This window comes from Monodon monoceros, unplaced genomic scaffold (genome assembly GCF_005190385.1).
Source record: "Monodon monoceros isolate NGI ecotype Baffin Bay Population unplaced genomic scaffold, NGI_Narwhal_1 Super_Scaffold_21, whole genome shotgun sequence".
Taxonomy (NCBI): Eukaryota; Metazoa; Chordata; class Mammalia; order Artiodactyla; family Monodontidae; genus Monodon; species Monodon monoceros.
Window position 1 is genome coordinate 139797420 of NW_021703778.1, and position 22087 is coordinate 139819506.

The following is a 22087-nucleotide window of genomic DNA, read 5'->3' on the forward strand; positions in this document are numbered from 1 at the left end:
AACTAACAAAGGAATGTGAAGCACTCAGGTACTAGCAACAGTGAGATTTCATTACCTCCTCTAGGTTTGAAGGGGCAAAGGGAGAGAGTAGTACCTAGACCTGGGAGATTGATAGCTATGGGAGAGGTCCACCTAATAGGAGCTGTGGCATCAGTAGTAGAAATGGCATACCCATCACCAAACTGCAGCCCAGCAGGGAAAGGGCAAGGGGAATAAAAACTGTACTTCTCTCTCTCTCCTACCCTCTGATCTCTTGTTGGCCCCTCTCATTGGCTGAACCTAACCAGAAGCCAGAGTGATGGGAACCTGGTTGAAACAGTCCATAGAGGTTGGCCTTATGGGCCACAGCACAGGAAAATGACGATGTGATCTAGAGAGGCAAACAGAAACTGAAAATTTCTGTCTTTATAAGGCTTATATTCTGGAATATAATAATGCACCTAACACTGCCTAGCATAGATTGAGTACTCAGTAAATATTAGCTATTGATGGTATTGTTTACAGCAATAACATTATGGAAATAAGCTTTTTAAGGCTTTTCTAACAAATAAATTTCCAGTTTTACTTTGATTGTACATCCAGTGGAAGGGTATTTTTCCTTAATCATTCCCTAATATTTTTTAATGTGGTAAAAAATGTATAACATAAAAAGTACCATCTTAACCATTTTTAAGTGTACAGTTCAGTAGTGTTAAGAATATTTACGTGTTGTAAACTAAAATTTTAAATACCTAAGAAGCAGATGTCTTTGGAAAGATATCATTTTTATTGGGGAATTAATGTTATCTCAGAATTTTCATTTTGGGGAAATTTAAAGCATTCCTTTTCCCAAATCTGACCTAAATCATGGCCCATGACAAGTGACTCTTCTGAGGCCAGATCAAACCTATTAGATGGAGCTGACAGAAATATGATTTTTCCTGTGCTGGGAGGAAGTGTGCAAGGTAGGTCCTGTAGTCAGTCTCCCATACCATTCATATGAGAGCTCAAACAATAAAAATCTTGGATATAATATTTAACCCAAATCATTACAGACACTGGAATCATTTTTAAATGATTTATTTACATTTGTTAGACTTTTATTATTAGTTGCAAGGTGAACTAATATATTTTATAAAGATTTTCAAGAGTAATAATTAAAATAATTTTTCTGGCTTGCCTTTATTTAACTAAAACGTTGGTTAATAAAATACTACATTTCTCAAACATCAGAACTTCAGTAAATGATCAACATGATGGTTTTTCATAATTGTCATTCATAAAATCATATTACATGGTATTTTTTTAAAGACTGTAAAATCACTTTACATATATTAAGAAAATTCACAATGAGTGAGAGACAGTAGTGGCAAATATAAGCGGTAGTTCTTCAAAAGGAAAGCAGGGCACCAAGAAAGACATCTAATTAAGTCATTACTTAAGTCAAACGAAAGCCTCTTTGGTGTAAGTATATTTGTTTGTGACTTTTATTACATTTTCCCAAAATGAATAAGACTGTAAGATTTTCCTTTTATGGTTTGTTTCAAAAACTGTCACATCTCCTGCAGACTTTTCCTTTGCAGCAGTAAAGTAAATCAACTCTTTCTTGCATGTTTGTATTTCCAGCCGACTCAGACAGTAATGCCAGGACAAGTCATGCGGGTTACAACAGGTGCTCCAATCCCCTGTGGTGCTGATGCAGTAGTACAAGTGGAAGATACTGAACTGATCAGGGAATCTGATGATGTATGTCGTTACCAGGTCTTATGGCTCCATTCCTATGGCGGTATTATAAGTCATGCCTATTTTCTGCAATGTTTATGAGATTAGCCCAATTTTTTTGGTTATGTTAGAACCTTACATTGTAGTGTATAGTAAATAAGGGACTGCCTTAGGCTTGAAAACCTTTTGTTATAGTAGATGTTTTTATGATCATTACTGTGATTACAGCAGAATTTGAGCCACATTTGAGCCAAGAAATTTCATATGCAAGCAAGGAAACAAGCTACCTCAAGATAGAAGAGCAGAGATATTAACTGTTGACTTATCATCTAGCTGAGAAACTTGTTCATCAAGACTAGCTTCTGATAAAATGTGAAGGAGATCTTAATAGAGAAGAATTTAACAAAGAACACTTGGGCAAGTTCTTGAATATTACACTAAGCCAAGCATTTAAACCAAATGATCCTTTCAGCTCTGGTTTTCTATAATTCAGGAAAATCTGTGCCGCCAAATTATAGTCTGGAAACATTAAATTTATGTCAGTTCCCCCTCTATTGCCTAAAATAAAGGACTCTGTTCTAAGTAGGCCTTTATCTCACTGAAACTAGTGGCAGTTATTGAAACCAGAGGATCAGTCACTAATAAAAGAATAATTTCAACTGATGCTTTAATGACTGGCTATCTTACTTGTTTTGAGAAGTTTAAGATATCTTGTATTTTTAAAGTTAGAATTAATAACAAATATATATTCTCCTCGGCTGGGTATATAGTAAAATTCGGCCATGCTGAGACACACCCTCTTTTCTTGATTTGGGGATTTTCTCTTTAATCACCTTCCCACAAGTAAGTCTTAACAAAATTCAACTCTTGGCACACAGATCACATTGCCCTGCTGTTAAAACTGTCCAACAGATTTATTGGCATCAGTGAAGCCAGCAGAGCATTGAAATCCAGAACACATGCCTCCACAGACTCTGCCAGATGACAAGACACAGTTCCAGTGTCACAATGTTATTCACAGTCCATAAATGTAAAAATGATGATCACCATTAATTTATAGAAATCTACTACCAGATAAACTATAAGTCCTTCACTGAAATTTCTGCAAGTATTTCAGAAATACCTGCAGGTATATATGCAAGGAACCTTGGCATAGTATTGAACCCATGATTTAGAAGAGACAGGTTATCTCCATGCATATTCACTGTATCTATTAGGGTAGCCATCTTTTTTTTTTTTCCTAAAGAATGCTGCTTACAAAGTAAGAGTCAGTATTTGAATTGGTACATTTTTTAAAAGCATGAGAATCAGTGAAAATGTTTGTTTGTTTATTTATTCATTCATTCATTCCTTGGCATCAAACCTGATTTTTCAGGAACGTGTGGTAGAAATTCATCATGTTCAAAGGGTTTAGCAAAGGCTTTTCTGTTCCTCTATATTTTTATATATTCTGGGCCTATCTGATGATGAAATCATCTGAGTAGCTAAATTCTATTGATCAAAATTCAGTTAGATTGTTCTGTTTGAAATTACATGATTTGCTCTTATTATAGGGCACTGAGGAGCTTGAAGTACGAATTCTGGTGCAAGCTCGGCCAGGCCAAGATATCAGGTAAGTTCATAACATATAGAATGTATAGCCAACTTTTGTTTCTGCCATGATCATGAACTCAGGAGAGCATGGCTATTATAAATTCATAGCTCAATCAGTTAACCATTAGCTTTCAGGGCTTTTAACAAGTAGCAAAATTAATTTTCTGAATTCTGTATCCCATGTCTGCCCTCCCTACTTTTTTGTAAAGTTGGTAAAGGCAAATGAAATATTCAAAAGCAACACGAGAAGGAGGCAAAGTCATGAGCCTACATAATCCACAGTTAATCCTCCTCCTAGATAATCCAGAATTACCCATCCCTACCCCTTGGTAATCCAGAATTTTATATTAACACAGATACTTTCAGAGTTGAGTATTTATATAATTAGCTGAAAGCCCCTCCTCTATTGACTGCCAATAATAATGAAATAATGTACTACTGTTTATATACAAAGATGAGACTACTGTCTTACCATAAGTAGTGTATATTTGTCAAATGATTTTTCTTACAATTGAATATGTTTGCCCTGATTCTATTAATGCAAATTTGCTCAACGTTTTGTAACAAAGCTATACTTCTCCAGTTCCTGTGGCGGCAGGCCAAGAGTGAATGGACCTACACAGCCACAGAACTGGACCAGCCTAAGTGGTCTAAATGGAAATTATCTCCATGACTGTAACCTCATTAGCATTATTCTCCTCACCACAAAGCTAACAAGCTATGGACATGGCATTAGATATTTTCATATAAATGCTTGCCTTACATCAAAGAAAGATTGCAATTGGTGTTTTGGACTGTAATGTGATACAAAACAATTTATAAAATAACTTTCAAACATGAAGTAACATATTCCTGTTTAACAGCAATAGATACAAATCTATTTCTGTCTTCTGTTATGTGATTTAATTTTTTTAATTAAAAAAGCATAGAGTTTTTAGAATCTCTTCGTTTTAGTATTCTGGTCCTGCCTCATCTCTTCACTTTTTCCCCCTTGAGTGTCCTCCTTCTTTAACACTAAAGTTTCCCCTGAGTTGAGAAAATACTGTTCTTAGTCATACTGTTTATGGTTCTGCTTTGACTTTCAGACCCATTGGCCATGACATTAAAAGAGGGGAATGTGTTTTGGCCAAAGGAACCCACATGGGCCCCTCAGAGATTGGTCTTCTGGCAACTGTAGGTGTCACAGAGGTTGAAGTTAATAAGTTTCCAGTGGTTGCAGTCATGTCAACAGGGAATGAGGTAAGGAAAAAAAGCGGAGGGGGGTGACAGCAGGGGAAAGATGGTGGGTAGTGGGGCTTTCAGATGAAAGTATTTCTGACATTCTGTGTTCTGTGTTATAAATAGAACATTAAGGATTATAGATCTTACCACATTTCTATAACAAGGAAATAATAAATTGGCCTCAGGATAGTTCAAGTACAGAAAATGAAAAGGAAGAACTAGAAATTACATATTAAGAAATGTTCCCTTCCATTTACTAAAATGAAATATTACAACCAATGACCTTCCACACACTCAGTACATACAAACAAAGAATGTTGACTGCTAGCTATAGGTATTCAACTGTGCAAACCCAGTACTTAGTCTGTTGGGACAATCAATTGTGCATACCCTGCTGCTGAGATGATGGGCCACCTCTGTGTGGGAAATAATTCAACGAACTAGGACACCATGGCTAGCCCCTTTTCTTGCTAAACATTCCATGTGATCTTTAATCACCTGGAAGGATTTGAAAATCAGAGGTTTTTTTTTTCTCTAAAGATGGCATCTCTAGTAGCATGCTATTCAGAATGTGTCAAAATGTCATTTCAGCCCTGATTTAGGAAGGGGAATTTAGTCAGTCTTTTTATGAGAACTCTTGAAAAACTTCCTGTTCCCTGTTTGCTTAAGTTATACAAAACTTCAATTGGAAGCTGTAAGGTCAAACTGGGAATATTGAAAAGTGAATCCACTGGAAATTCAAAGCCTAAAAGCAGAATCAAACTATTGAGATTTTTTTAAGTAATTCCTTTAGATCTTATACTATGTTTAAACAGATTAACAGGATTTTGGGTTTTTTTCTCTTTTAACCTCTAAAAAGAGGTTGCTACCATTATTTTTAATTTCCTAGAGTCTTGGAGATGGATGTTTTCAAGGGTCTATTACCGTTCTAGTTCTTTTGGAAGGGGCAAAAGAAAAGAATGTTTTGTTTTGCTAATGGAGAGGTAAATCAGAATTCTAGATTTGCTTACTTCCCAGTATAGGTGTACTAGTCATTCCCAAAAACTATTGACCGACCCAAAATAAACATTCTTTTTAATTGATCTACAAAGTGATGATTCTAATATCCCTAGGACGAACTGACACTATGTTCAGCACCAGAAAGAAATTTCTGTTAAACTGGTTGACTTAATGATCTATTCTTATTTGAGATTTATTTATATGCTTTGTGCATCTAAGTGACTTCATGGGGTTTAAGAAAGCTAAGTACAATGAGCAAACTAATAGACAACTAGTTATTAGGCAACTTTGTTTAAGCTACATTTATTGTGTTCTTCCTAATGACTTTGTAGGCCTGGATTAATATTATCAGTTATCCCCCAGAGTACATTGGTAGTATTTTTTAAGCTATCTTTTTTTTTTTTTTTTTGCGGTATGCGGGCCTCTCACTGTTGTGGCCTCTCCCGTTGCGGAGCACAGGCTCTGGACGCACAGGCTCAGTGGCCATGGCTCACGGGCCCAGCCGCTCCATGGCATGTGGGATCTTCCCGGACTGGGGCACGAACCTGTGTCCCCTGCATCGGCAGGCAGACTCTCAACCACTGCGCCACCAGGGAAGCCCCTAAGCTATCTTTTATACCCTTTATTAAAACTATTTACTAGTAGTAGGGAAAAGTGATGGGGTGAGAATAGAAATGGTACATACATGGTAGAATCTAAAGAAGATTTTGTAGTCCTAGTTCCCTGCCCCCATAGATTTGATTGTCCTTAGAGAAGCTTTGACAGATTCCCCTACGTTTTCTGGCCTGCTGTACTTAACATGGTTTTCCAAGGGAATAATGCTTCTAAGTTCCATGATCTCTGGTTCCATGTAGTTTGACATTCCTCCCTACTCCCATCCAAAGTTAGCTATTATTATGACTCTCTATCACCATATAGTTTAGTTCAACAAATGTTTGTTGAATACCTCTATGCCAGACACTATACTGGAAACTAGAGATAAAAGTGATAAATAATGCATAGTATCTCTCCTGAGGCTTGAGATCCTCAGATAGCCAGAAAATAATAAGGAAAAAAAAGTATTCATTTATTTCAGAAAGGCCAAAAGAAATTACATTTGTCTATGACTGTGACAAGTCTATAATTTATTCAGTCACAGCACAAGCTCCCCTTAAGTATTAGTTCTGATTTCACCTGATATGTATGGCTTCACATACGCCACCTCTTGAATCCAGTGTGGTATATTGCTAAGCAAAGCAGTAACCTTAGCCAACCCAAAGAATGCCATACAAGATGTCTATGTATACTATATTTAAAGCCTGCTCTGTATTTTGTGACTACATGATCTTATTCAGGATGAAGGAATTCTTTTAGAATTGGGAAGGTAGAGTTGTAAACAATAACTAACACAGACCAGCTGTTGTAGACATTTGTTGATTTCGACAAACTATGCAGGTTAAAATTTAGGTAATAGAATACCATTCAGTAATTACTTAATTGTGGTCGTACATTTCCAGCCTCATGTATTTGTTCAGTATATGTTTATTAAGCATCTGTTACACGCTGGAATGCTCACCAGAGGTTCTCTTAACTAAACATCAGACTTAACGATATATGAATATACTGTACCTTGAACCAGCTTACTTAGAAAGATATTGAACAGGAAACTCAGCATCCAGCAGGGGAGCATCATGCTTTCTTCAGTGGGACCAGTCATCTTAGCAGTTCACACAGCCACCCAACAGCTGTTCTCTTTGTTCTTCAAGTGACATTTAAGTGCAAGGGAACAAGAATTCTCCTAGGGGAGTATGGGAGCCAGCAACTTAGAAGCACCATCTCCTACATAGGAATCAATATTTCTTATAACAATCTTAGGCAACTTCCAGAGTCCCTACAAGGGATATGCCCAGCTTCAAGTGTCACCACATTCGTGGAAGCCCAAAGCTTGGCTTTCCACTAGGGATTTATAGGTCATCTGTAATTTCTTCCATTCCATATGCAAGTTACTAATCAGAGACCATTTTACCATAAGAAGTGTTGCCTGCTAACAAGCTGACATTTCTCTTTATCAGATTTCCAGAGGAACTGAGCTAGAAAGTTAACCCAAGTTCAAATTTGTCCTTAGACATGGCGAAAGCGTTTTATTAAGGCTTTACCCTCACATAAAAGAATGCACTGTCTGCAGAAAATTCGAAAACAGTAATAAAACTAACTACAAGTCATTCTGTTCTTTATTATCACCATGCACTGGCAATCCTAAACAATGTCAGTGATAAAATACTCCTTTCCACTGAGGCAGTCTTCTCTCACAACCCCTCCCCTTTTAGTATGCTACCATACTGATGTCAGGCAGTGTTCTGACTCCTGGAGATACAGCAGCAAGCAGGACAGAGAAAGCCCCTGCTCTTACAGAATTTATATTCTGATGGGGGTGGGGGGGCAGGTAGTCAATAAACAAACATATAGTGGTAAATGATATGAATTTTTAAAAAGCCGAGTGAGATAATACAGAATGCTAGCAGAAGAGGTATATGCCAGGTATTATCTATTGAAACTTATTCCACATCAGCCCTTTTGTTCTCTCCCCTATACAATAAAGCTGGAAGCCTGAAAACAGTTTCCCAGACTCTCTTTCCAGCTGCGGTCCAGTTAGGTTTTGCCATTGAGATGCATTAACATGGTATTAGAAGGTGGAAAGAAGGTAGCAGGAGTATATCTCCTCAACTCAGTAACATCACTTTCCTCCAACAGCCCTGGGGACGATGGTGACTGCAGTTACTGATCTTAAGTAATACACGTTTCTTCTTTTGTTTCTCCAGCCCTGCCAACACATTTGTAACCAATCCCATGCATTAAATCCTCTCTTCTCCTACCCCCTCCATTTGAAATACCTAGAGGAGTTTTGGTTTTCTTGTCCCGGACCTGACTGGTAGACAGGTAGAGTCCTCTGTTTTACAAAGGCTAATCAGGCCACACTGATGAGGGGAAATTAGAGTGGAAATCTGAAGCCATTGAGGGTATATGCCTCGTGAACAGAACTGTGTTTCAAGCAGAGGGGACAACAAACACTAAAGCCCTGGAGTACATGCTTATCAAGTTTGAGGAACAGCAAGGAGGCCAATGTGGCTGAAGTATAGAGGGAAAGGAGAAAAGTAAAAGGAGATGAGGTTGGAGAGGTAACAGAAACAAGATCATTTTATTCTAAATGGACAGTTTTGAGGAAGCGAAACATAGCATGGAACATAAAATGTCTTAAATTTTTAAATGATCACTCTGGCTTCTATATGTATGGCTTGGCATATGGGAGAGAAAAAGTGAAAAGCCGGGAGGCCAGTTAAAAGGATATGCAGTGGTTACTGTCTGTACCTCTTTGAAACTTGTATTGTTTGTTCACTACTGTATTACCAATGCTGATAAAATTGCCTGACACACACACACACACACACACAAAATTAAATTAAAAATTAAAATAAATTTAAAAAAGGAAAGGATATGCAGTACTCCAGCAAGAGATTTGGACTAGAATGGTAGTGGAGATGGTGAGAAGTAATCAGATCCAGGATACATTTTGAAGGTAAAATCAACAAACAGGATTTGCCAGTGAATTCAAGGTAGAAGATAAGAGAAAGTGAAAAATCAAGATGAGCTCCATTCCATAAAATATATTTTTTCCCTTGAAACTGTAGATGGTGAATTTTAGGTCTTTAAACTGGACATCAGTCAGCCAGCTGCCATTAGCTTCAGGAAGTCAAGATTGTATGCTTGTTATCTAGTTACCCAAAGTACTAGCAATAAATATTCCTTCCATAGATGGTGAGTTTTCTTCTAGTTTCAGTCACCTTCTGCCATATTCCATAACTCATTCATTCATTTCTATTCATTCTCATTCTTCCTACCCCCTCCTTCCCTGTCTCTCCCTCTCTCCCTTCCTCTCTCTCTTTCTCTCTTTCTCTCTTTCTCTCTCTCTCTCTCTCTCACGCACACACACATACACATGCACAGAACTAAGTGTATTTATCTCCACTATGCCTCTCCTTATTTTATTCTGTCTTTTGTAAATCTCTTGGCCACTCTCAATAACAGATGTCTGTACAAACAAGTTTAAACTTTAGATATATAAAGTCTGTCTAAAATTTCCATATACTGTTCTTTGGGAGCTGCCACAAGCAGCTGTTATTATAAAAGTAGAATCTTTAAAATCTTTGTCCCCACTAATAAGAGAAGGAATAAGAAGTTGAGTGTCTACTATGACCAGTACCGCTATGTGCTTTATGATTAAAGCAACACTATGAGGTTAATATAATTATCCTTCTTTTTACATAAGAGAAAATTGAAGCTCAAAAACAAAGCAACTTACCCAACATTATATATGTTGTGTGAGTGATGAAGCCTGGTTTCACACCTAAATCTTTCGGCTGTAATGACTTTTTTCCACTATTCCACAATGCTTCCCACTTCCTTAAATTTCATTTCCCCAGCTTTTTAATGGCAATCTCTGAAACCTATCAGGTTAGATAGTCCATTACTTTCTTCTAGCCACACTATACTTCTTGTCCAGATTAAGGACTATGACTCACCACTTTAAAGTTGCCTTCATAACACTTCAGACAGCTTCACTCCTTTAACCTATTCCTTTGCTTACTGTGGTAATACCCAAAGTGAATGACTCCATTCTCCACTTTCTCCATTTTTGCTCCCAAGCAGAAAAACATTACTGAAAAAATTCATAGAACTATGATTACCTGAACAACTACAAATTACTGCCATTTAATGGCAACCTGGCACTTAAAGTTGTTCAGTAATTCTGATGTAACTGTCTTGTTGATTTTCTAGTACATTCTTCCAGTTCCAGTATGATAGTTCATTCATACACTCTATACCCTCTTTAAACCTCAGTAGCAGCCCTATTTTGTACTCTTGGCAGATGACCTAACCACCTTTATGGGAAAAAAGTAAAGGTAAAAAATAAATATATTTGTCAAACTGAACTAGGTGAGATCTCCCTCTTCTTCCCGTCTCATTACCTCGAAAATTTCCCCATTCCTTTAGCTATCCTCCTTTCTTCCAATCTAAAAGGAAAAGGTACTTCTTTCTAAGAACAATTCCTCTACTTCTACCTTTAGACCCACTTTTTCTCACCTTCCTCAGAACTTTGATTTCTAAATTACTTCCTGTGTCTTCTATGTTCTCTGATTATTTTCTCTCTAGTGGCTCATCCTCCTTTCACATCCAAAAAGACAAAGATTACCACTATCAGAAGAGAACCTATATTTAAACACCTTCTTGCCTCCTTGAGCTACTGCATATTCACCTCCTATCCACTACCAGCTTTGTTGAAAGAGAGGTCTGCACATGCTGGCTTTCCTTCCTCACTCTGCACTTTCTCCTCAAACTCCCGAATCTCATTATTGCCCCCCATTAGTACAGAAACTGCTTCCCTGAGTATACTATTCACCTCCTAACCTCTAAAACCTGCTCTGATATTTATCTTCCTTAACCTGTCTATATCATTTGACATCAGTGGCATTCCTCACCCACCACCTTGAAACTGTCTCTTTCCTGGTGTTCCATGATTGTTCTCTCTTGATGCCCTGCCAACTACTACTTTTTTTCTTCATCGTTCCTTATCTTGATCCCATTCCCTAATTGGAATATTCCCCTAGGATGCTGTTCTCTATACTGTGTCTTCCACTCTCTCTAAATTCTCCCTTAGAGTTTTCCTCTCATGTCAAATATATGCAGGTAACTTCCCATATCTGTAGCCCTAAACTTAACCTCTTTTGTAAATTCAAGCCTTCATTTACAACTTCCTCTGGATATTTCCACCTGATGTTCCACCATTACCTAATCTCACTCACCATCTTTCCCTTCCTACCAGGAAGAGTGGAATGCTTCCTTCCTGACTTGCCACTTTTTTAAAGGCATCACTATTCCCTGAAACTGTTATTGCCAAGGTCATCAGCGACATTTAATTTTTTTCATTTTTAATTACAGTAGAATACACATAACAAAAAATTTATCATCTTAACTATTTCTAAGTGTATACTTCAGTAGTTTTAAGTACATTCACATTGTTGTGCAACCAATCTCCAGAACAGTTTTTATCTTGCAAAACTGAAATTCTATACTCATTAAACACAGCTCCCCATTTCCTCCCTCCCACAGCCTGTGGCAGCCACCATTCTACTTTCTATCTATATGAATTTGGTTACTCTCAGTACCTCATCTGAGTGTCATCATATAGAATTTTTCTTTTTGTGTCTGCCTTGTTTCACTTAGCAAAATATCCTCAAGTTTCAACCATGTTGTAGCATGCGTCAGAATTTTCTTCCTTTATAAGGTTTCTTAAAGGAGGTGAGTCTTGATCCTTCAGTATAGTTTTTAACAATGTAAAAAATGACCATGGATTGGTAGACAGGGAGACAGTGCTGAGTATAGTTGAGGAGGAGAAAGTCATAAGATTGGTGTTTGAGAAAGATCATTTTCAGTAGATGTGGGCTCCTGAGCAACAGAAATGTCAAAATCCCTGTACAAAGACCACCAGAGCCCTGGGTAGGACTCATTAGAATTTGTAATCTAGGCAGGTTGCTGGAACTGGACAGTCAGTAGCTTTATCTTTGGAACATATGAATCTATGTGGAGTTACTATTAAATCACTTTGTTCATGATCTTAGAACATGTGGTTTTGAATGAGCTGGTGTTAAAAAACAATTTCAGCTAAGACAGTTTGTGCTCTGTATTATGGTTTGGCACAATTTATCTGTATTAAAAGTCATAGTACACTTTTGCAAATTCGGATTTCAATTTCATTTCTCAGTGCCCCCACTTCTGGTCACTTTCAGCCTAAATTAGCTCATTATCTTTGAGATGTGATCAATCCAGATTGGTACCACTTTTTGATGGGCTATGATTGTGTATTAGGTTTTCTGAGGTAGTTTTTTTGATCTCTACATGCACCATGCCTTTGTGTACTCTTTATTTCATGATAATTTGTTGAACCATATAGCTTACAGCAAATGTGCAGCAACATTTAAGGCTCTAGAGTTTATATATTCGGCCACTGCCATACAGACAAACATTAGGACAAATATATTACCAAAGTTTGCAAGGTACTTCAAAGCCATGATTCTAGACTTCCAAACCTGTACATGAAAATATGTCAAATATTTTAGCATGGTTCTCTTTATAAGAAGAAAGGAGCAAATCTTTGTATCATGTAGTAGCCATCCAGTAAACTCAAAAATTGCTTAAAAGGTATAAAAGACAACAGATTTATTCCAAATTTGGGAAAGGCAAAACCAAGAAGAGTTGTCAGAAGAAACAAGATATTAATATGTCATAAATAAAGACAATAAATATTTACAGACAATATTTTTAATCAACAATAAGTAACCATTATTTTTAGAAGCTTTTGATTAAAATGATTTAAGAATGTGCCATAAACCAGAGAGTTAACAGAATATTTTGGTTATAAAAAGGGACCTTTGTTATCTGGACACAAATTAACTTAGCCATTTTTAACAAAAAGAAAACCCAAATTCTAGTAACAATTTACAATAAAAGATCCATAGGCCTTTTTTCCTTATGAATAAGCCCATGTCACGTAGCCAACTTTGTCAATGTTTTTAATATATATTATTCTTCCTGTATATTCATTATTTGTAGTTATTACTGCCAAGCAATAAGTCATTTCCATTCAGACCTTCTATACTTTACTGAATAATACTCCTAAATTTATTTTTTACTGTCTTCCTTTATATTTTGGCACAATCAGTAATTTTTACTTTAAGAAAAATATTGTTCTGTTTTTTCCTAATAAATAAAACATAATCATTACCTTGCACAAGCATTCCTCTATCTTCATATATCCTTTCTACCCTGTTAATGATGGTTACTTTAACCTGTTAATGATGTACTTAATATAAACACTGGTATATATATTTTTTAACATCTTTATTGGAGTATAATTGCTTTACATTGGTGTGTTAGTTTCTACTTTATAACAAAGTGAATCATCTATACATATACATATATCCCCATATCTCCTCCCTCTTACGACTCCCTCCCACCCTCCCTATCCCACCCCTCTAGGTGGACACAAAGCACTGAGCTGATCTCCCTGTGCTATGCGGCTGCTTCCCACTACCTATCTATTTTACATTTGATAGTGTATATATGTCCATGCCACTCCCTCACTTCTTCCTAGCTTACCCCCCCCTCCCCATGTCCTCAAGTCCATTCTCTACATCAGGCACTGGTATATTAAACATTACAGTGTCCACATATCCAAGATTATTTACCAGTCAATCAAATTAATATTAGTTTAAGATCTTAGAGTTAACTAAGGATCTGGCAATTAAAATTTAATTTCTTATAAAGTCATGATTTAATAGAAGCGTTATAAGAATTCGTCTTGTAAGGGAGGAAAAATATTTTTTCCTCTACCTTTCTAATTTCTCAAGCTCTGAATTTTATTACCTCTGTAACAAAAGACAGATTAATAAGAGAAAAGCACAGCATTGATTTAATGTAAGTTTTATGTAACACGAGAGCCTTCATTTAAAAAAAATGAAGACCTGAAGAATCAGTTAAACCTGAGCATTTTTTAAATTAGTTTTGATGAAAAATGGAAAGTTGTGGAGAAATATGAAAGGACAGAAGTCATGAGGAAAGTGTAGTAAACTGGGGGAAACTTAGCAAGGCCTGTTCCTTCAGATTCCTCTCTCTGTCCCTTCACCTTCAGAGATAAGGATGCTCCTTTCCTCTGGGCATAGGGAGGGCACCTCTAACATAAGCGTTTTTTGACATGCTTCAGGGGAAAGTCAGAAAGTCCTTCCTGCATGTACTATTTCTCAAATTCCTTCAGCTTAAAATATTCACTATGCCAAATGCCATATTTTGGGGTAGCATGTCTTGAACCTCATCAGTCTCTTTTCACAGAGACATTCCATATCATCATCCCCATATTTAGATGAACACAATTTAGAAGGTTCAAATTAGGATTTTTTTTTTTTTTTTTTGCGATATGCGGCCTCTCACTGCCGTGGCCTCTCCCGTTGCGGAGCACAAGCTCCGGACGCGCAGGCTCAGTGGCCATGGCTCACGGGCCCAGCCGCTCCACGGCATGTGGGATCTTCCCGGACCGGGGCACGAACCCGTGTCCCCTGCACCGGCAGGTGGACTCTCAACCACTGTGCCACCAGGGAAGCCCCAAATTAGGACTTTTTGGATAAGAAAATAGGGAATTCCCTGGCAATCCAGTGGTTAGGACTCCACACTTCCACTTCCAGGGGCCCAGGTTTGAACCCTGGTCAGGGAACTAGGATCCCACAAGTCGTGTGGCATGGCCAAAAAAAAAAAACCTATTAAGATTTTTTATATATGTGTATATATAGCTGATTTACTTTGCTGTACAGCAGAAACTAACACAAGGTTGTAAATCAACTATACTCCAATAAAAATTAATTTAAAAAAAATTTTTTTAAATAAGAGTCTTTAAGAATAGAAAAAAAAAAAGCAGAGAGACCCAGGGCTTACATAACTAGAATGTTATACTAGTGTAACTTTCTTGTATGGTAGTAAAGTTAGGAAAAAGACACAGGACAGTTTTTAAACTAAAATTATTAAATCAGTCTAACATGTCCAGAATCATGATAATAGAAATAGAATATGAATTTTTTCTAATACAATTTGTAAACCTCTGTATTTATAAACCAAATTCTTAAAGACTCCTTAGATTATGTTTAAAAGCTCTGTATGTTCCTTTTTCTTTCTTACATCCAAGCAACCAAGGCAATTAATTTAACTCTCAATTAAAACTTATTTTTCAGAGTTTAATTAAAAGCCATTTAGAATAAGACCATTCTCCATTAGAGTTTATAATCTGACTTTTCTCACCTTTTTTTGTGTTAGGTCTGTTTGTCTGGACTATCTAGGTATTTCTAAGGTGTGGCCATAATTAATGTCCATAATTAATTAATGGAATTAATTACATTTTCCAAAAGAAGGAGAAAGTAAGGATGTATAAGGAAGCTGTTTGCAATGGATATGGTAATAGTTACTGACCTATAAAATTCTAATACCTTCTCTTTGCAAAGAGGAGAAGTCTTAGATGCAGACAAACCCATTTCAATACATTAAAAAGAGAGAAAGTAAGTTATTACAACCAGTCTTAGGCCCTTTGACAATTCCATCAAGACCATCAAGATAGAATTAAATAGGATTATTCCATCAAGGTAGGATTAAATCTCTGAAGAACAGAAACAAAGAGAGAGGTCTCTTAAAATAAACTAAGTGATTTCTCTTTTAGACAAGTAAGACAGAGAATTTCCTCAATACAGGGTTCAACAAACTTGTAAATATTTTGTATTTTTATTAAAATTTCATTTTGAAGCAGTGCATAACAATAAAAGTGATAATCATTGAATATTCCGAATTGTATTCGCCCTTTATTCTAAAAGTGCTTTCAAGTGAATAATTGTCATGTCAAAAGTACTCCAAAACGACCACTGCAATTCCAAATTTTCCTTGATGAAACTACGCTTTCTAGAAAAATAAATGCAAGAAAGATAAAACAGAAGCCAACTTATGCCAGGAGAAGTACAAGTTTATTATTAGGTGAATCCATGAATTCATTAGCTAAAAGCCAGTCAACAGGGAAAATATCACTTATATATGTCTAAAGTCCTTAAAACTAAGGTTGAGAATGGAGCTGGAGGAATCAGACTCCCTGACTTCAGACTATAGTACAAAGCTACAGTAATCAAGACAATATGGTGCTGGTGCAAAAACAGAAATACAGATCAATGGAACAGGATAGAAAGCCCAGAGACAAACCCATGCACCTATGGTCAACTAATCTATGACAAAGGAGGCAAGGATATACAATGGAGAAAAGACAGCTTCTTCAATAAGTGGTGCTGGGAAAACTGGACAGCTACATGTAAAAGAATGAAATTAGAACACTACCTAACACCATACACAAAAATAAACTCAAAAGGGATTAAAGACCTAAATGTAAGACCAGACACTATAAAGCTCTTAGAGGAAAACATAGGAAGAACAGTCTTTGACATAAATCACAGCAAGATCCTTTTTGACCCACCTCCTAGAGAAATGGAAATAAAAACAAAAATAAACAAATGGGACCTAATGAAACTTAAAAGCTTTTGCACAGCAAAGGAAACCATAAACAAGACGAAAAAACAACCCTCAGAATGGGAGAAAATATTTGCAAATGAATCAACGGACAAAGGATTAATCTCCAAAATTTACCAGCAGCTCATGCAGCTCAATATTAAAATAACAAACAACCTAATCGAAAAATGGGCAGAAGACCTAAATAGACATTTCTCCAAAGAAGACATACAGATGGCCAAGAAGCACATGAAAAGCTGCTCAACATCACTAATTATTAGAGAAATGCAAATCAAAACTACAATGAGGTATCACCTCACACCAGTTAGAATGGGCATCAACAGAAAATCTACTAATAACAAATGCTGGAGAGGGTGTGGAGAAAAGGGAACCCTCTTGCACTGTTGGTGGGAATGTAAATTGATACAGCCACTATGGAGAACAGTATGGATATTCCTTAAAAAACTAAAAATAGAATTACCATATGACCCAGCAATCCCACTACTGGGCATGTACCCAGAGAAAACCATAATTCAAAAAGACACATGCACCCCAATGTTCATTGCAGCACTATTTACAATAGCCAGGTCATGGAAGCAACCTAAATGCCCATCGACAGACGAATGGATAAAGAAGATGTGGTCCATATATACAATGGAATGTTACTCAGCCATAAAAAAGAATAAAATTGGGTCATTTGTTGAGACGTGGATGGATCTAGAGACTGTCATACAGAGTGAAGTAAGTCAGAAAGAGAAAAATAAATATCGTATATTAACGCATGTGTGTGGAACCTGGAAGAACGGTACAGATGAACCAGTTTGCAGGGCAGAAGTTGAGACACAGATGTAGAGAACAAACGTATGGACACCAAGGGGGGAAAGCGATGGGGGGTGGGGGTGGGGGTGGGATGAATTGGGTGATTGGGATTGACATGTATACACTGATGTGTATAAAATTGATGACTAATAAGAACCTGCTGTATAAAAAAATAAATTTAAAATTTAAAAAAAAAACTAAAGTTGAACCCTTGAGAGCTAACCCTAAAAGTCAGCAGGCCAGAATGGGGAGGTAGATCTCTCTGAAAGCCAGTTTCTCATACATAAACAAAGAAAAGTTCTTACAGACACACAACAATGTAGCCAATTGACAAACAAAATGGTTAGTAGCAAATCAACCCTTTAGCAAAACCAACACTAAGGAAAACAAAAATCCTTACAAATTCAGTCAGATAACCAAAAAGTCCTGGGAATCTTACTCTTAGAGCAGAAAAATTTTCCATCTACCCTTCTAGGTTCTTTGGGTAATCTAATAATTAAATTGACATAAGGCAGATTAACAGGAGAAAAGTTTAATTTTGTACATACAGGAATCCCATAAAAATATGAGACCCAAAGGCAGGCAGGCAATTGAGGCTTGTATGTCAGTCTGAGCTAGGGAATGGGATAGGGCCTGGGGCTTCAAAGGGGAGAAGGGCAGTTCAGGAAGATGAGAAGAGTAGATGTTTAGTAATCAGATGTTTGCCCTACCATGCAGGTAAGTCAGATAAAAAGTTATCTCTGGTAATGGCTCTCTTTCTGGGCCAGGCCCCCTATCTGGATTCTTTTAGGCAGTTAAGGGAGTAGTAAATGTTTTTATTGAGTCTGCTGGGTCTTGCTTGCCTTCAGCTGAAAGTAATGCATGTGCCAAATGGGCACATTTGGAGGTGGCATATTCTGCTCCCCTTCAAAAACAAAATAAATTTCAGCTAACTTTGGGAGCTCAACAAAAAAGGATCAGAGTTTAATGTAAGTGCTGGACTTACCATCATAAAGACTCCCCTGAGCAAAGAGGCTCAAAAGACCTCAGTGAAGTGCAATGTAACCAATATGAGAATAGTGGTGGCATGAGGTCTTGCCTAAGTGTTGGTAGGGACCTTCGTGACCATCATTGTCCTAATACAAAGGCCACCAAGGAAACTTGTTGATCATACAAAGCTGGATATATTAAAGTTTCTGAGCAAGGAAGAGCATCACCTTGAAAGTCTCAGTAGTGTCTCAAGAGGAGGAAGTTACAGAAGGATACTTACAGGATTTTGAGGACTGGGATTGGTCATGAGGTGGCTTTAAGGTAGTTAGTAAATACGGTCTAGGCAGACTGATCACATTTTGTGAAATAGGTGAGTTGCTGAAACCATTTTATCTTTGGAGCACGAGTCCATATGGAGTTACCATGGTCTCTAATTGTCCATAATCTTATAGGACCATACAGGTCTGAACAAGCTTATGTTATAACAATTTGACTTAAGATAGTTTGTTACATATCATAGTTTGGTACAGTTTACCTGTTATGCAAGTAATCGTACAGTTTTGCAAGTAGATGTGTCTATTTTATTTCTCAGAAGGAAAGAGTCTGTCGGCAAGATAGCCAATTATAAGGCTTTTGCAGAAATTCAGATATATTGAATGCCTGAAATTGGGGGATGGGGAGGGTTGATAAGAGATTGAATAAAAATGTAGTGTCAAGGAGGAGATGGATTCCTGTGTATAAAGCAGCAAAACATTAAAAAAAAAAAAAAGATGGAGTAAGGATTAAGGATTGAAACCTTTGGGAAGATAGTGGACTACAAAATGAAAAAAATCAAAGGCTAAATGTTTGAAAGCTGGAAATACAGTGGCACCATTGACAATAACAGAAACAGGAAATTGAAATTTAGTATGGGGTAGATAAGAAAGTAACAAGGTATCAAGATAATGGGTTATGTTTTTGTTTTCTTGTTTGTTTGTTTTGGGTTATGTTTTATTTTACTTTATATTGTATTTTTTCTTTTATATTTTAACTACAATAAGTTTCAGGCATCATTCCAGAGATGACTAGAAGTATAAGAAGCTGGAAAATAAGATTACATTTTTAAAGAGGAATATTGTGACTTTATTCTAGTGTATGCAACCTTATAATCTTCCATTCGATTCTGTATGTTTTCTTTGAAAATACTTAAAATGCACTGGAAATCCCATACCCTCACTTAACTAGCTATTATTTCATTATGTCAATTTTACAGACAAACAACTGGTTCTCCAGTGATCGCTAATTGTTCTATTATTTCTGGAACTGTGTGCAGCAAAATAACAGAGAGGAACATGAATGGCCAAGAAACCACCCTAATAACGGGGAAATCTTATTACTCAGTTGGTGGTCAGTACCCTTTGTGAAAAAAATATTATATAACCATTTAGTTTTCTTTCTGCAGCAACTTGTGTGATTAATGGAGTTTAAAAGCTGCAAGCCTTGGCCTTATAAAATTATAAGTTCAATAACTGTGTGTTAATTAAGATCAGAAAGTTAATCTGTATTAGTACTGCAATAGCAATTTTCCAAGCTCTGCCAGTGACAAAGGATGAAAGTGGGTTGCAGTGTCACATGGGATCTGATTAAGTTAGGTTAGTGCAGTACTTGAAGGGAAGTCTCCCAGGTGACAGTGAATGAGATGATCAAAGTTTTTCTGCAGATATTTTAAGGGGACAGTTGTTTGCAAAGCTACTACTTTTCCAACATAAAGCCAAAGGTCCAGCCACATGGCATCACTAATGAGTCAGAAGGAAGACTAAAGGGGCTTTAGGTCATTGTTTGGCAGAACTGAGATACAAAACCCTGGGTATTGGCCATATCAACAGCCTAAGCATCTGAAATGTGCAGGCTTGCCTTCAACCTCCTAAGATGATATTCCAGATTTTCTCACTTCAAAGATGTACTTTTTTTTTCATTTTGTAATTTTCTGAAATCAAAGTATATCTTAAAATTGTGTAAATTAAATTTGCATGTTGTATGTGTCTGTGTGTGTTAGGGACCTCCTACTCTTAAGTATTTTATAATCTAATAAATGTAAATCTGTGTTCACGTTATAAACTGATTCCATCCATACTAGCACCTAGGAGTAACAATATGAGAACAATTGGGGGGAATTAGGTGCTCTTTCAATATCATGTATCATAAAGAAAGGACAGAGAATTGTTTTTATTGTATATTTATCTATGTTAACTGAGTATTCATTATCTCAGTCCTAACAACTGCCTTTCAAGGTAGTTTTATTACTATATATTATAAATGAGAAAATTGTGGCATAATGTGTTTGGGCAACTTGAATTTGAACCTTATCTGAATAAGGTAGACTCTTGCTTGCTACTACGCTACACTGCTTCATTGGAACATCCTAACATAAAATAAGCTTCTTATAATTTTCTTCATTGACATATAATAGTAGATATTAAATCTCTAAAGGGTGATTCAATTCAAAGTCATGGAATCATGAGTGTGTGCAGTTAAGTATTAGTTGTTTAAGTTTGCTAATAGAGGCAAGATATCTGGCTCCCTCTCCTTCAAATCAGTTTAACTTCTTCATTACTACTGATCCCACTTCACAAAAGAGATCAGAAGCTTGAAAGAAAAGATAAATGATCATTCTCTTCAGACTTGAGAATATCATGTCACACAGTCTCTTCCTCAAATACTCTCAGTGAAGGACAGATTAGAAATTAATAGTGGGAGGAAAAAAGAAAGTTGTTTTTTTTTTAATTTGACCCAGTAAACAACCAACCAGTAGAAAGGCAGCTATCTCCAGAGCACTATTCTGTCAAATTGTAGCCAAAGCTGGTGTGATATTTGGCCTGCTGTTTAGTCACCACTTAAATTTCTGCATGTTTTTTAATTCTGGAGGACTGTTTTCTGATCCTCCTGTGCTTTCATTATTTATCAAAGATCCTTTGAGCATATATCTTCTATGGGCCAGACACTGTTATAGGTGCTAGATGTGCTAAACTCTGTTTACTAGATCTATTTTTTCCCCATTAACAATAGGCAATATTATCCTAAGAAAATAATTTGTAGTGGTTTTTTTTTTTTTGGCTTTGTAGCTGCTAAATCCTGAAGATGACCTCTTACCAGGAAAGATTCGAGACAGCAATCGTTCAACCCTCTTAGCAACAATTCAGGAACATGGTTACCCCACAATCAACTTGGGAATTGTGGGAGACAAGTAAGTATTGGATTTTATTTTGAAGTTGTTATTGTACAAATATGAATTTTGGGAGTACTAACTAGGCAGGACTGTTGCTAAAGAGAAAGAAATTTAATACCATAATTTTCACTTATTTCATTCTTCAGAAGTCAAAGAATTATGGAGATGTCTGTGTCCTTTAACGATAGACATTTTCCTGGAATGCCTTTTACAATAGGAGAAATATGTTGCTCTGCTTTGGGTGTTATTCCTATTCATACTTTTACTTATGTCAAGAAAGATAGGGAAGACATGGGTGAGAAGAGTAAGAAGGAAATGTCAAAATTAGTACTAACTGATTCTTTGAAGTTTAAGTACAATTATTTTCTAGGACTTTTATATTGATTTTTGTACTCTTATAAAACCTGAGTTTCTCCAGGCTTCACCCACTTGTAAATACAAAGGGAGGCACATTGACTATAATTG

At 36.6% G+C, this 22087-nt stretch overlaps 1 protein-coding gene across 2 annotated transcripts in view; it reads left to right on the plus strand.

The window, feature by feature from the left end:
• Positions 1–22087, plus strand: part of GPHN (gephyrin) — a 619699-nt gene that overhangs the window by 530844 nt on the left and 66768 nt on the right. For both annotated transcript variants that reach the window (XM_029239205.1, XM_029239207.1), the window contains 4 exons: positions 1606–1725; positions 3255–3313; positions 4380–4533; positions 21519–21640. In XM_029239205.1, coding sequence (XP_029095038.1) covers positions 1606–1725; positions 3255–3313; positions 4380–4533; positions 21519–21640 — 455 coding nt within the window. The remainder of the gene's footprint in view (positions 1–1605; positions 1726–3254; positions 3314–4379; positions 4534–21518; positions 21641–22087) is intronic.